This window comes from Clytia hemisphaerica, unplaced genomic scaffold (genome assembly GCF_902728285.1).
Source record: "Clytia hemisphaerica strain Z4C2 unplaced genomic scaffold, Clytia hemisphaerica genome assembly, whole genome shotgun sequence".
Classification (NCBI taxonomy): Eukaryota; Metazoa; Cnidaria; class Hydrozoa; order Leptothecata; family Clytiidae; genus Clytia; species Clytia hemisphaerica.
In genome coordinates this window covers 1628069-1644346 of record NW_027103770.1, presented here as the reverse complement: position 1 = coordinate 1644346, position 16278 = coordinate 1628069, and the positions used below count along the sequence as shown (strand labels likewise).

The 16278-nt window shown below is 35.9% G+C and overlaps 1 protein-coding gene across 1 annotated transcript; it reads left to right on the top strand.

Annotated features, from left to right (window-relative positions):
- Positions 1-66: 66 nt before the first annotated feature.
- LOC136806001 (uncharacterized) lies at positions 67-2328 on the top strand. Its single transcript, XM_067062583.1, has one exon. The coding sequence runs from the start codon at positions 67-69 to the stop codon at positions 2326-2328; it is 2262 nt and encodes a 753-aa protein (XP_066918684.1).
- The last annotated feature ends 13950 nt before the right edge of the window (positions 2329-16278 follow it).

Here is a 16278-nt window from a genome sequence, read left to right as displayed (position 1 = left end):
AAGCTGGATTGGGATGATCAAATCCCAGACGACCTTCACCCACTTTGGATCAGTAACTTTGAGATGATGGAAGAGCTCGACTCACTCAGATTCAACAGAACCATCGTCCCAGAAGATGCAACAAACCTCGATCTCACTACTGTTGACTTCGCTGATGCTAGCAAATCTTTGATATGTGTATCTATCTACGCTCGTTTCAAAAGGCGATGTGGTTCATACTCAAGTCAATTAGTTTTCTCTCGTTCCAAATTAGTACCAGAAGGAACCTCTCAACCACGTGCTGAACTGCTTGCAGCCCTACTCAATGCACACACAAGTGAAATTGTTAGAAGATCCTTCAAAAAATGGCACAAATCATCAACAAAGCTGACTGACAGTCAAATCACACTCTACTGGATCAGCAATGAAACCAAATCACTAAAGCAATATGTTCGTAGCAGTGTCATTGAGATCCTCAGATTCACCAACCGAAATGATTGGTACCACATCAAAGGTGAAGATATGCTTGCAGATATCGGCACAAGACGAGGCACTTCAATCAATGAGATTAACAACAAATCAGAATGGTTTAATGGATCAGCTTTCCTCTCGCTAGAGCTGGACAAAATGCCAATCAAAACTGTATCAGAAATCAAGATGACAGCAGCTGAAGAGAAGGAGGCACAACTTGAAACATACAACATCTCGACTGCAACTTCATACGTCGTTTATTCACCTACTTCTTCATCAAAGATTGCCGAAGAGGTTCAAATCAGGCTACAATTCAGCAATTACATCATCAATCCAAACAAGTATCGTTTCAACAAAGTTGTACGTATTCTAGCACTGATGATCAAATTCATACATCAACTCAGATTGTCTCACAAAGGATTCATAAAATTTCACTCCAACTCAAGTCTGAAGGACGTTCTACCAACAGAAGAAGAGATCAGACAAGCCAAGCTTTACTTCTTCAAAAAATCAACAGAAGAATTGAAACACTTCACCAGTTCAAAAAAGTTTCAAGATATCTCCCACGAAAAGGATGGTATCATCTACCATACAGAACGAGTACTCAACATGAATGACACCACCATCGTTGGTCGATTCAATCAAAGCATCAAGGATCTCACTTCAACATCATTTGTCGTTCCAATGTTGGAAAAGTTTTCACCAGTTGGAATCGCCATCATCAATGAGGTTCATTGGAATCATCCTTCCGCAAATCATTCTGGTGTCGAAACATCACTTCGATACGTCAATAAAGAAGCATACATCCTCGAAGGACGATCAATTGTCAAACTTATCAGAAAGTTATGTCAACGTTGTCGTTATATTCTCAAAAAGACGCTTGACGTTGTCATGGGACCTGTTTCAAAACACGTTCTCAACATTGCACCACCCTTCTACACCACACAAGTGGATTTATGTGGACCCTTCGATTGTTACTCGCATCACCATAAAAGAACCACCATCAAAATTTGGTTTCTGGTATTCTGCTGCTCCACAACTACAACAACGAGTATCAAAATCATGGAAGATTACAGCACCCAATCATTCGTCCAATCGTTCATTCGCTTCTCATGCGACGTTGGATATCCCAAAACCCTTCTTATTGATGCTGGTAGTCAATTGATATGTGGCTGCGAAAACATGAAGTTCGACTTCCATGATGCCAAGTATCAGCTTCACACCAATCAGTCTGTTGACTTCAAGGTTTGCCAGGTTGGTGGACACAACGAGCACGGAAGAGTGGAAAGAAAAATCAAGGAGATCAAGTTGTCACTCGAAAAGATATTCGTCAAGAGCAAGCTGTCAATTATGCAATGGGAGACAGTTGCTGCATCAATCAGTAATAGCATCAACGACATGCCAATTGTCATTGGCAGCACAACCTCAGATCTTGAAAACCTTGACATCATCACTCCAAACCGTCTCAAACTTGGTAGAAACAACGCAAGGAGCCCTACTGAGCCACTACTAATCGAGTCAAATCCAAGCAAAATCATTGACGACAATCGTAAAATCTTTCAGTCATGGTTCGAGAACTGGTTACTTTCGCACGTACCCAAACTGATTAATCAGCAAAAATGGTTTCGAACGGATGACGCTCTCAACGTTGGAGATATTGTTTTGTTCTTAAAGAACGATTCTGTTCTTTGTTCGACTTATCAGTATGGTATGGTTTCAGAATTGGAAATGTCGAATGATGGTATTGTTAGACGTGTAATTGTTAAGTACAAAAACTCAAATGAAAAGGTATTTCGTGAAACGAAACGCTCAATTAGAACTTTGATTGTGATCAATAGATCCAATGAAATGAACTTTATTAATGAAATTCAAAACTAAATTTTTTTCAAAAAAAAAAAAAAAAAATTTTTTTTCAGTTATTTTCATTCCATGGGGGGAGTGTAAGATAAATTCAATATATTTTCTCAGAATTTTCATTTTATATTATAATTTTCATATTTCGTAGGTTTGGTAGCTTTGTTTACATTTTTAGGTTAGCATATTTGTTTTGATTTTGACATGATGACATCATCACTTTTTGGTGCACATTTGGTGACTTTTCACACCAGACCACAGTCATGCCTCACTTTTTTGACCACCCACTTTTTGAGCATAGTCAGTTGACATCTGACATTGGTCAAGTCAGGATGTCACTACTCAAACATTAAATTTGATTTACATGTCAAAGAATTCTTTTGAATGTTCACTCAGCTATCAGTATAGCCATATTTGATTCACTCACTCTCAGCAAGATTCCATATGGCAGCTGGTAAGCTTTCTTGTTTGCTTTTGCTTCTCATTCCTTTGTTTTCATCCAGATGTGTCTTTGCCTCAAGTCACTTTAGGTTTAGGTCAGCACATGGTCCTGGCGGCCATCTTGGATTTCATTTTTTAGTTTTTAGTTACTCAAACTTTTTCAATTTCAATTATTCAATCAAGCCTTATTTTTCAATTACTTTTTGCTTAATCAATCAATATGAACTCAATACTTAGTCAATTTTTCATACTTAGTCATTTTCACGCATTGTCATATTTTCAGTTTATTTATTAGTCATTCAATTTTGTATTTCAGTTTGAACGCTACGCTCAAGAATCAGTAAAAGTTACAAATCGTTGCTTTGTCAACTCACATATTATCTTGCCAAACTTCAATTCGACCACAAAAAATGATAAATATTGATAAAATAACGTTCAACTGTTTGTCTTTTTCTGTATCAATGTCAATTGTTATGTTCATAGAGAAGATAAAGAGAAGCTGACCCTCCGATATCATCGGACCGGGCCCTACCCCTGTAGAGAAATCAAAGCGCTTATTGTACTCTGTGCACTTGATGACACATCAGAGCCGTGCTTTATTGATGATTTATGATGATACTCGCACGATAAAAATCATCAAATCAGTCCAAGAAGCTAACCAGCTAAGTAAATGAGGAACTCGATAAGGAACTTTCAGGCTGAAATTTTCTGGAAAAATAAGGAACTTTCAGGCTGAAATTTTCTTTAAAAATAAGGAACTGGCCCCACAGACACAGTACAGAGGCAAGCAGAGGCAGATGGCAGACTGGCAGAGGTTCCTTATTGCTTATAAAGAAACATGTAATAAAAGTAGAAATCACTCTTACCTCATATCTCAGTATATTCGATCGTTGTTGTTACAGTTATGACCTTTCTACCGACTTTGTATTGTTACAGCTACGATTAAAAAATTTCAGACTGAAAAAAATATTTTGAAACACTTTCGTTTTTGTTTTCCCGCGTTTTTATTCTAACGTTTAATTTTCGGAACAAAGAATTTGCAACACTTCGCACAAAATAGCATAATTCTGTTATTTCTTTCAAAAAGGCTGTGTCAGCATAATCTTCCCACTTGTAAACAAAGTTGGAAAGATGTCTGCCGCGCGCTGGTCTGTCGAGGTGAGGTCGAAGTCAGGAAGTCCTGTTTATTATCATGAAGACTCATTAACGAAGAGAAGGTCAGTTTTTAGGGAAAAGAGTCAGGTTTTTGATAGGATGTCATGTTGAATAATTGATAAGGCGGATCTTTAAAAATTGTTTGGTTCCCTTCATTTCCACTTTACAAAGTGGGTCGGTCGGTCGGTCGGTCGGTCGAAAATATTTTTTTGTACATACATACCATCTTTGTTCATTGTAGGTACCTGCATTGTGAGCCCTATAATCATCATGCAACATCTTGTTTTTTAGAAAGTGATGCTTCGCAAGCATGGTCTGCTTCCACGAAGGTTTGAATTATGAAATCGGGTTAAAAAATAGGGAATTCATGGATAAACTGGTTTAGGACCCTGCCAACGCACCGGACTTAACAAACACCGGACACGCAAAAGTCCGGTGGATCAACGAAGGATCGATACTCAAGACTTTTTAATGGCTGAATCTTCCATCGATCTCCTATACGAACCTCGACATGGCCCGAGAATTCTCGGGCCTCTTCGGGCCATGTTCGGGCCGAGAGACCCTATCAATTCTTTTGGCCCGAACATGACCCGAGTCATTTGGGCCATGTTCGGGCCATGTCAGGAGATTCCATATTTAAATTGATTCAGCATGTCCAGTCAAACAAAATAGTACAAAATAAGATTTGTCTGTTTTGTTTTATAATGCTAAAAAAAACTTTACGAGCTTCCCGTGGACACAATGAAGTATAAGCCCGAAGGGCTAGAAATCAATCTCTTTGGTAGGATTTGAAGCCAACAAATCCTACCAAAGTTGCGCGGCCTTGAGCGGCTCGCCTGGTTTTTACACAAATGACAGATTGAAACTAAAATTTACCGCTAAATTTCGAAAAAAATATCAATCATAAACAAAGGAATTGCTAGATTCAATCTGTCGTCAAAAATGCGGCGCATTTTTTAAGGCTTCACTTTTTCTTGCCTGAGAAAGGTTAGAGATTGAACTCTAGCCCTTCGGGCTTTAAACTCAATGCGTGGAAACGCTTCAGTTTAAAACCAGGACCAGTTTACTAGCAAATATTTCCACCCTAAGTATATTTATAACTATGTTTTCATACCAAATAAGACATTTAATATTTATATGAATTTACAACATTCATATATTTAAAATATAATTAAGAGAAACCAAGTTTTTCTCAAAGAAAATGTTAAAAAAATTCAGTCCTGAAATTACACGCCTGTTTAAATCATCTTTTCAAAAAATTGGCCCGTGCGTGGCCCGTGTGTGGCCCGAACACGGCCCGAATTCTCGGGCCAGCTCGGGCCATACTCGGGCTTTACGCAAATTCCAATAAAAGTTTTGGCCCGAGAATTCTCGGGCCATGTCGAGGGTCGTTCTCCTATCCGGATCGTTAAGTAATCCATCAATCACATATCGACCGGTCATCGAGCCGTTCCAATGATCAATCCTATCTGGTATCGACGTCTGGTATAATATTACCGTGAGATTGGGTTAACTTGCGCATCAGTGGAGGCTAACATTCATAGCCCTCAAATGAATGACCTTTCTGGTCATTAAAATACAACTACGCAGCTCCACTCGCAGCTCTACTCTACCATTTTTGATTTCAAGTACCAAAATTTCAAATAAATTGTGAGTCTTCGATCGATCACTTTTCTTAGTCTTAAGCGACTTTAGGGGACCTGTCCATATTCATTTGACAACGCATAACGTCAAATTGACGTTATCCTCTGAAACTCCCCACCCCCAACAGATAACGTCAAGCAATGTATACCAAAAGTTGTAGCCATTTTTCATCAAAGTTTTCCCGCTCTGTCTCAAAGTCTGTACTTGCCTTGGTTGTATTTAAAAAGAAATTAGAAGCTCCACTTGGCGCTAGGTCCGTGCCATGCTTTAGGCGTACCCAATGAAGTATGAGCCCGAAGGGCTAGAATCGAATCTCCTTGGTAGGATTTAAAGCCAACAAATCCTACCAAAGTTGTGCAGCCTTGAGCAGCTCGCCTCGTTTTTACACAAATGACAGATTGAAACTAAAATTTACCTCTAAATTTCGAAAAAAATATCAATCGTAAACAAAGGAATTACTACCGGGTGACCCACGAAAAAGTTCGGACGGTTTTCGTTGGCTAGGATCTGAAATAAAGGTAATATAAACTCAATCTTTTTTTTAAAAGATAGAGGATGCTCTAACTTAAAATTTGAGCTATTACTTTTTAAATTTGGTTCAGCGGTTCTTCATTTATGAGCTTTTAAAGTCAAAATTCAATTATCGGAAAGTGCAAAAAACACGTCAAAAATGAGGTATCAAATTTTAAATGTTTTCTTTATCTTTAACATTGTATTTTCGAGTGTGCTGATGTTTTACGACCTCGTTAATTAGTGTTGTAGGTAATTAAAGTTTGTAAAATAATAAATTAACAACAAAGTAGATTTATATAAATTTATTGTAAATATTTTTATCAAAAATATTTTGCAAATAGTCATAATTTGCCTTCTTTATGAAAATGTCGTGTCTTATGAAAGAACAGAGTGTGGGTTTGCCTGGAATCTGCTAGAAAGTGTATGGTGGTGGTTCTTTTCTGGTGAGCACTGAACGAATAACTTTTGTGAAAGTAAAGAATCTAAAAAAAGTTTTGAAATTGAATAAAAATATCTAACATGCTCTTTTCTAACGATTTAACGACCTTGCTTGATTGATTGATAATAAAACAATTTGATACCTCTTTTTTGACGTAATTTCGCTCTTTCCGAAAAGTGAATTTTGACTTTAAAAGCTCATAAGTAGGGAACTTGCGGGTCAAATTTAAAAAGTAATAGCTCAAACTTTAAGTTAGAATATCTACTTTATACAGATCAAAATTTCAAGCACTTTGAGACATTTGTTCGGCCTCGAGACGCCGAAAACTGTCCGAACTTTTTCGTGGGTCACCCGGTAGATTCAATCTGTCGTCAAAAATACAGCGCATTTTTTAAGGCTTCACTTTTTCTTGCCTGAGAAAGGATAGAGATTTTACTCTTCTTGCCCTTCAGGCTTTAAACTCAATGGGCATACCACCTTCTTTGCCCACTTGTGCGATGTGGTTCGCTCGATCGCGCAAACAATGAAAATAAGATGTAATGATATCATAGCGCGAACCAATGGGATTATGCGAGCAGCAAATTTTCATGTAATTCATACACAAATATATTTTCGACAGCTTATAAAGTCAGTAGTGTGGTTGGTGGTTACAAATATTCGCGATTTTCACAAAAAGGTATACCTTTGATTTCTTATAACGTCAAACCTAACTTTTGAACCCCCCCACCCCTTCATAACATCAATTTGACGTTTTGCGTTGTCAAATGAATATAGACGGTTCCCCTTAACAACCCTTCAAATACTCGATAACCTTTGAGTACTTGAAAGTATCTGATACTTGAGTACTTTGATTGTTATTGATTACTTTCAATAACTTTGACACTTTGTCAGATACTTTCAACTAACACTCACAATTCCAACACGCAGATATTATAACACATCACAACAACTCATACAACAACTAGACAATCCTCAAGGGACGAACACAAACAGAAATAATCAAACTCTCTTGTGAACAATTGTTTCAGCAACCAAAACCAACAAATACAATTCAGGAACCACGATTTGTCACATCAACCTCAACAAACATTCAATCGTCAACATCCCCTACATCATCTACCACCCCAGCACCCAACAATGGAACCAACATTTCCAAGGAATCTACTGGGACAGTGACTGCCCTTACTGATGCTGACCCGACTACCAAAACTACTTCTAAACCTACACTGAATATGTTTTCGCTTGTCAATATACAAGGACTTGAGATTGAAAATTACACTTTTTTTAAGAAAAACAGAGACAGTAAAATCGAAATATGGCAGAGCTTGCGGAGGCGTTGCATTTTATGTGCGTAATGACATTGCACCATTCTTCGAGCCCATTTTCGAATTCTCGAACGGAGTAAATGAAGCATTGATGCTTTTATCAAAAAAATTTAATATTCTTCTCTGTGTTATCTACAGACAACCCAACAATCCAGACCACAAATCTGAAGCACCTGAATTACAAGAACTCCTTTCTGCAATGATAGCAAAAATTGATAGTATTACTGATTGTACACCTGACACATACAGCCTTGGGGATTTTAACATACCACACACACCTCTTAATGATGAGACTTCAACCCCAACACGAAATTGCAATAAACAGCTTCTGGACGTTTTAAATGTTTTTAAAGCAGACTTGCACATTAATCAACTGATACACAAATCAACACACCGTGATGGTAATATTTTAGACTTTCTATTGACAAACAACACAGACACTATATTTAATTACACATGCTCACCTACTATTTATTCAGATCATCTTGTTGTAGATGTTACAACACATTTGAATTTTGATAATCAATTCGGAGAAACTGAAGAATGTAACTTAATAAGCAAATTTGACCTCTACAACTTCCAAAGTGATAAAATTGACTGGGAAATTATCAACAAAGAATTAACAGACATTAATTGGTCTCAAGAACTGGACACGAATCTATATGACCCAAATCGTCAATATGCCAACTTCCTTGAAAAATGTCTTCTGATTGTGAAAAAGCATTTGCCAAAGAGAAAACCTCCAAAAAAATTTTCAAAGATTCCAAGAGATTGTCGTATTCTTATGAGAAAACGTAAAAGACTCTCCAAAAAGAATTTCAAAACCAATAAAACAAATCAGAAACTAATTGACATTGAACTGATGCTACAGCAATCCCACAAAAATGAACGCGATAAAGCAAAGCTGGATGCCTCACTGAAAATCAAAAGCAATCCTAAATACTTCTACTCCTATGCAAAAAGATTCACAAAAACTAAACCTAAAGTTGGCCCACTGAAAAATCCAACCACCAACAAATTAACATCTGACTCGCAAGAGATGGCAAACATCTTACAAAAGCAATACTGTTCAGTATTTACCACTCCTAAAACAGACTACAGTTTTCTGAATTCAAATGAGACAAAAGACTCCTCAACCCTTGAGCACATTACTTTCACAGAAGATGATTTCATCCAACAAATTGACACTATTCCAGCCAACTCGTCAGCCGGACCAGATGGCTTGCCAGCAAAGTTTTTCAAAATGTGCAAGAAATCACTTTCTAAGCCATTTAAGATGATATGGCAAAACAACTTTGACAAAGGAATCACACCTGAAATTCTCAAAACAAGCCACATTACACCAATCTTCAAGAAAGGAGATCAAGGTTTACCAGAGAATTATCGACCTGTTGCCCTGACATCAATTACCACTAAAATATTTGAGAAAATAGCCAGAGAGAAATTACAAACCCACCTTGAAGAAAACAACCTATACAATCCAACACAACACGGTTTCAGACCAGGGCGATCTTGCTTGAGTCAACTATTGGCTTTTCTCTACATGAGAAAGACTGATATCTCACCTACAAAACAATGAAAATGTTGATGTAATCTACCTTGACTTCAGCAAGGCCTTTGACAAGGTGGACCATCACATCTTGCTACACAAGCTAAAAATCAATGGAATCAAAGGACAACTATTGAACTGGATACAATCCTTCCTTAATGAGAGATACCAAAAAGTTTCCATAAACACGTTCCTATCAGATGAAGCGAAAGTTACAAGCGGAGTTCCACAAGGCTCAGTTCTGGGCCCCCTCTTGTTTCTGGTAATGATTAGTGACATAAACGAAAAGATTAAACATTCCATCCTCTCATCTTTTGCTGACGACACAAGACTTATGAAGGCAATATCTTGTGCTGCAGATGCGAGTCTGCTTCAAGATGATCTAGACGTTGTCTATGACTGGACATCCATCAACAATACGGAGCTCAATGGAAAAAAGTTTGAACACATTGCATACGGAAAAAATGAACAACTGAAAGTACACTCAGTCTACAAATCAGATGTACAGCAGGCAATCGAAATAAAAAGTGCACTGAAAGACCTGGGTATCCTACTCTCAAACAACCTGTCATATGAAATGCACATTCAAACAATCACTGACAGAGTCAAGGGTATAAGTGCATGGATATACAGAACCTTCAAGTCCAGAGATAAATCAGTAATGATCACTCTTTGGAAGACATTGGTACTTCAACATCTGGAATACTGCTCCCAGCTATGGTCTCCTACAAAGCGATCCCTGATGCAAGAGCTGGAGTATCTGCAAAAATCCTTTATAAAAGGGATCCAACTTCCACCCAATTTGAATTATTGGGAGAAGCTCAAACACCTCAATATGTACAGTCTCGAGAGAAGACGCAAAAGATACCAAATTATATATACATGGTGTATAATCGAACAACTGGTGCCAAATTTTAACTATGGTGAAGGGGAAGGCGGTATTTATTTTTCATATACAAACCAACGCCTGGGAAGAAAATGCCACCTCAAACCAGTGAATACAACAAACAAGAACATTTGGAAGAGCTGCCTTTCGGACACCGGTCCAAGACTATTCAATGTGTTACCAAGAAAAATACGTGACATGACCAAATGTTCCAAAAATTCCTTCAAAAAACAACTTCATCAATTTCTGCAAGATGTTCCCCACCAGCCACTGCTCCCTGCCTATCTCCCTTACAGGATGGCTGACTCGAATTCAATTGTTGAAATGGTCAAACACCGGACCCCACGGGTTGAGTGAGCAGAGAATTTGCTGAAACACATCAAAGGTAATCAAAGGTAGGTAAAAACACATAACTATACACACAATACGGCACTATAAGGTACAATACACAACTCCCTAGACACATAATATAGACAATAAATGTGGGACTAATACAAATTATATAGTAATCATTTACAGTTTCCCTACAAAAGTCCTATCAAATAATAAATCTAAGTACAAAGGAAACGATGAAAATAAACGTAAAACTAAAAGACAAATGAGTCTCGATTTGATTCATGGAAGGTTATAGTCTACAGAGGGTTCTAAACCCCCCCCCCCCTATTTAAAAAAATTTGTGCTATTGACAGCAGTCACCAGTCTACCAGTCATTCTAAACCAAAAACATTGAAATTTGTATTAAAAATTATATGAAAAAGAGTTTAACATTGCGCTGCAGGCAAAATCTTAGCTATCTACACTTGTTTTTTAGTAAGTTTATAATATAAATATGATAGATATTTTGACCAAAATGTGTTTTTGGCTCAAGAATTTGCAATTTTTAGCGGTTAAATTTGCAAAAATTGAGCTTTTTTCCACTTATGCTACAACGTTTAATTTTACACCGGTGGTAGTTAAAAGGTTGAACTGCTCAAGCAATCTCAACTGGGGCAGGATCATAAGTGTGTAATTGCACCTGATTGTACACAGGCGTAAATTTTAACTGTGTATATAATTCTAATCACGTGCTTACAGCCTTGAGAGTCAAGCGTGCATATATATAAGATGATTTCTCCGACCGTCTAATAACACAAAAACCAGAATAAGATACTTACAAAGTGTACTTAAAAAAGCAAAGAATCACTCAAACTAACAGAATTTGTACTGCATTTATTTTGTTTTTGAACAAAAGATAAAAATAAAAATAATTGGGTGAATTAAGTCAAAAAGTATACTTTGAGTATACTGCCTTTGAAGAGGGAAAGTTCTTATTTGTTTTGAAAACATTTTTCCTTTGTTTGAAGTGAATTTCATAAAAACTTTGAAACACATGAAAAAATTCTCTCATAACGTCAGAACATTACATGTGTGTTGTGTTGTGAGAGAACTTGAGTTGAAATTTTAAACATTTATAAATTTGAGTTTGAAGATGAACTGTGCAACAGCTAAGCTCTAAAACTTTAAAAAGTTTTAAAAAACTACATCCAGGGTTTCGAGGATTTAGCCGAGGTGAAAAATCCCCCCTTCCAATCTGTTAATCATTTTCTAAAGCAAAGAGTATGCGATGTCAGGGATCATCAGTTGATAGTATGTATTCAATTAATTATCATTATTCACGGTTAGTGTAAAACACAGGTCACAGGTCAGTGTTGACGGGTCAGCTTCAATTACTGTAAAACACAAAGAAAATCTTTGAAAAACAGTTGTTGATGTCAAAAATATAATTCCAAAGGTATTTTATTGATCTAGAACTATTTTAAAGCTAAAAATCTACCCACATGCTTACCCTGTGATTTCGCGTTTTATGCCGTGTAATGCTTGTATTATATATTACATCTATATCACACATGTAAAAAGATTATAAGTTACGTATGTTATTTACCTGCATCACATTGGGTATGATAACAAGAATTGATGAGAATAATGTCAATGGGATTATATTTTATAAATGTTTCAATATTTTTATCCCCTGCTTTGTATTTTTGATAAAATGACGTCACTATTTCGTATCTCTAAAACAGCTCTCTTGGAATATTTGTTGTTTTCAAAACCTGTCAATCTATATCCACTTGCAGTGTCAGCATCCTATTATGCATGAATAATATTTTATTCTTAATTGGTGCACAAAACCTCATACTTTGAGATAACATCATTATTTACATAATTTTTAAGTGTCATTTGTTGTCAATATGGGGTTGATGATGACTAAGTCTTCTAAATAACATATTTGCATATTACATTTCCATTACATATAATATTTTCAGGAACTTATGTTATGAGTTGAATGTTATGAGTTGTATGTTATGTTACGAGTGCATTACAGTTTTCCGGTCTGTAATTTTTGTATGACCTGTGACCCGTAAGCTGTGACCTGTGACCTGTGTTTTACACTAACCGCATTATTCATTTATTTTCTTATTTTGAGCTTTTAGAAAAATACAACAGGTATTTTTTACTGCTCTTATTAATCATGTACTAAATTTGAAAGATCTTACAGTATGTGGAGTTTTTTTGCAAACTTCAAAAAACTGCTTTTTGTCCCTCTTTTCAAGACTTAAAGCTTTTAAATGCTTGCGTGCAGCATGGGATACAAAGTCCAAATATGTGTTTCCAGTAAATTGGTATGGAGAATTAGGGCTATACTGCCAGGCCTCATGGTTGCAAATTCAAGTCTCATGATGTTTCTGTAACCATTTGGTACCTGTTTATGTAAGTTTAGGGAATTTGTCCTTTGTAATTTTTTTTTCATTTTGAAATATCTAATGAATAAAAAACTGAGAATGAAAATAGCCTTTACATACTCACACATAATTGCCATAGTTTTTGTGCAAAAATCTGGTGGCCAAGATCATGATCAATTATGATCATACCATACCAGAAATTTAAACCTATTATGGTGGAGAAAACACCTTTCCAATAACCCTCAGAAATAATCTCTCAGAAATTGCCTAAATGATCCTAATGTGTGATCCACCGTTGTGTTTAAAATTGTCTGGGAGGTAAACAAACGCTGGTTGGGAAAGTGGGTTTTCAGCTTCATACTCTTGATACTATGATACCTATCATTTGTTAGGGAAAAAAATTTCAGGGTGGCACAATATCAAAAATAAGAAAGAACACTGGTGGAGAGATTCAATGGTGGAGAGCCATACTTTAAGGTAGGGCAGCGTCCGTTTATGGCCAATTAAGGCACTTTTTCTGCTGTTTTTCCACTAAAAAGGCTGTTTTTAGCAAAATAATTTCAGGCTTAAAAGGGCATGAAAAATGGCCTGACATTACTAATAAAATTGACATAAGAAGTTGACATATTACAAAAGATGTGCACAAAGAAAGGTGTCATTGGGGCTCTTTTGATAGATCTTTGTTTAATAAAAACAATTGAAATAACAGCATTGAAATTGAAGTTCTCCCATACAATGGAAGGGTCTCCGGTTCAGATCCTATATATCTAGGTCAACAAATTTTTAAAGAAGATCAAATCAGGATTCAGTCAGCTTGTTATGGCTATATGGCTATTATTTACATGCCACTGAGAAATTTAGAAGCAAAAATAGTGTAACTCTCTAATGGTTAGTAGTTTCTAGTGGTTTGCCTAAAAAACAGTGTCGAAATCAAATATATCTATTGTATATCTATTGTAAAACAGTAGAAAGAACTGTGACTGCTACTGTGGTCTACGTTGTACAGGGGGAAGAGTATTCCATCTTTTAGGGGGCCCACTAAAGGGAAAGCACTCTGTTGGGAGGAGTGGTTATGTTTGGCTTTGATAACTATTGGAAGTAGAGAATAATTATGATTATATCCCTAGAAGTAGAAGCAATGAGGATTTAAAACCAGTAATTTCCTAACTTTTTTCAGATAATGATTTGTAAACATACTTCTTTTCCAGTTTGCAGTGAGAGAGAATATATTAACTGAGATGTTATATTCTTGTCATAAATTTTCATTTAGGACCAATACCTTTTAGTGATTCAATACTGCAGGGACTTTATCATTTATATTTCTTCTTCTTAAGTTGTTTGAAAGTTAATTCAATTATCATATAGGTTTGAAAAAAATAACAATAAAGAAAAGAAAATGTTGCCTCGTTATTTCTTGAAATTATTGTAATTATTACAAAATGTAATCATTCTACGTCACAAATTACATTTTTCTAATTATAGCTTAAGAAATTCTTGTAATTGTAATGTAAATTAAGAAACCGTTTGTATATTGAAACAAATTCAAATAATTATTTGACAAAATTTATTTTTACTTTTTTTCTTGAGAAGAGTAGGCGAAGTTTCAGCATAGCCATTGACAGATATGGCAATCTTATTGATAGTTCTGCTCGTATTACTTATAATGTGCTGTTAATATTTTGATGGTCGAATCGATCTCCTAAGTATTTATTTGCTGCACAGGAGTAATCAGAATTCAGTTTGATTCGTCCAGGACCTTAGACTTAGGAGATAGATAGATAGAGTCGATATTTTACCTGATTAGCCAGCCCAGTAATCTAGGACTTTTAGACAGTCTTTCGATTGTTTTCACGGGGTCCACGGCTAGCCGGCTCGGCTATCTATGAACTGAACGGAACATTGGAAGGAGTTGGGATTCGAACCTCGAATCCCTGGTTTGAGACGCTGACGCCTTTGACCACTTTGCTATCGCTCCCAAATGTACACTCTCCTCTGGGATAAACTTCTTCTTTCATTATTTCTTTGAATTTTAAAAACAACTTCTTCTTGATATTCTTTATTATTACTTAAGATATGTCCTCTATGCAATCGATGATTGTTAGTCTTTTTGCAATATAATAATGTCCTCCATTTTGGTTTATCAGAAAGTTGATCTAGATTTTCTCATACGAAAAGCAAAATAACAGTTGACTTGCTCTTTGTTAATTTGATTTTCAAAAGACCAGGAATTTTCTTCTAAATAGAAAACGGTTCGACTTACAGAGCGTGATTCATGCTACTTTCCAGCTGAGGAGACCAATATTTTAATTCAAATTATTGAAAGATACGAATACTTAGAGGCTCGAATAAAAGTGAAAAGGTTGACCGTACTAATCTAGAATGAATCCATATTGATCCATGGCAAAATCAATTTTCGGATTAAGTTTTATCTTGTTTTCAATCTAGAATGACCTTATCTTTTTTCATCTTCTTTATAGCACTCATTAAAAATGTGTTCAATATTCAAATGCAATTATCCCTATCCTATCTCTTCAAAATAGAGAAAGGATCGATTTACAGAGCGTGATTCATGCTTCTTTCCAGCTGAGGAGACCAATATTTTAATTCAAATTATTGAAAGATACGAATACTTAGAGGCTCGAATAAAAGTGAAAAGGTTGACCGTACTAATCTAGAATGAAACCTTGCCTTTTTTCATCCTCTTATAGCACTCATTAAAAATGTGTTCAATATTCGGTAGAGTACAGAGCAGAAAATCAAATGCAATTATATTACCATGAAAACTACGAACGTACCATTAATGACATACTTTTATAATCAAATCTGATTAAACAGTTGTGTGTCTATTCTAAAGTTTGTCGAGCATGTGGTTTTGTGAAAGCTAGAGTAATTCTGTCATTGATTGATTTTGTAATTAAGGTTTGTACTGAGTTGTTGTGACTACAGTATGTAATAGGCTGCTCTTTCTTAAAAAAATAGATATACACACATGCTTATATTTTTATGTCTTTCTTATAATAGAGTTTGTTCTTCAGTTTATTTATCATTTTTCAAAACACGAAAAGTAATCGACTCTCTTCATGAAAATTTGTACAAGCTATTTTGAAAAGCTTTGAAGTTACGTTTACCAATCAACAGAGTCTCGTGCACGAACTAGAAAAGTTTGAGGAAAGAGATAACTGGAACTTTTTGTTTGAGTAAGTTCAAAGTACAATCTTGGCCGAAATAAATTGAGATTTTAGTGTATTTTAACGTTTTTCAGTAATTCAGAGTTCGGGCGAGAATTGCTATTTTAGTACTTC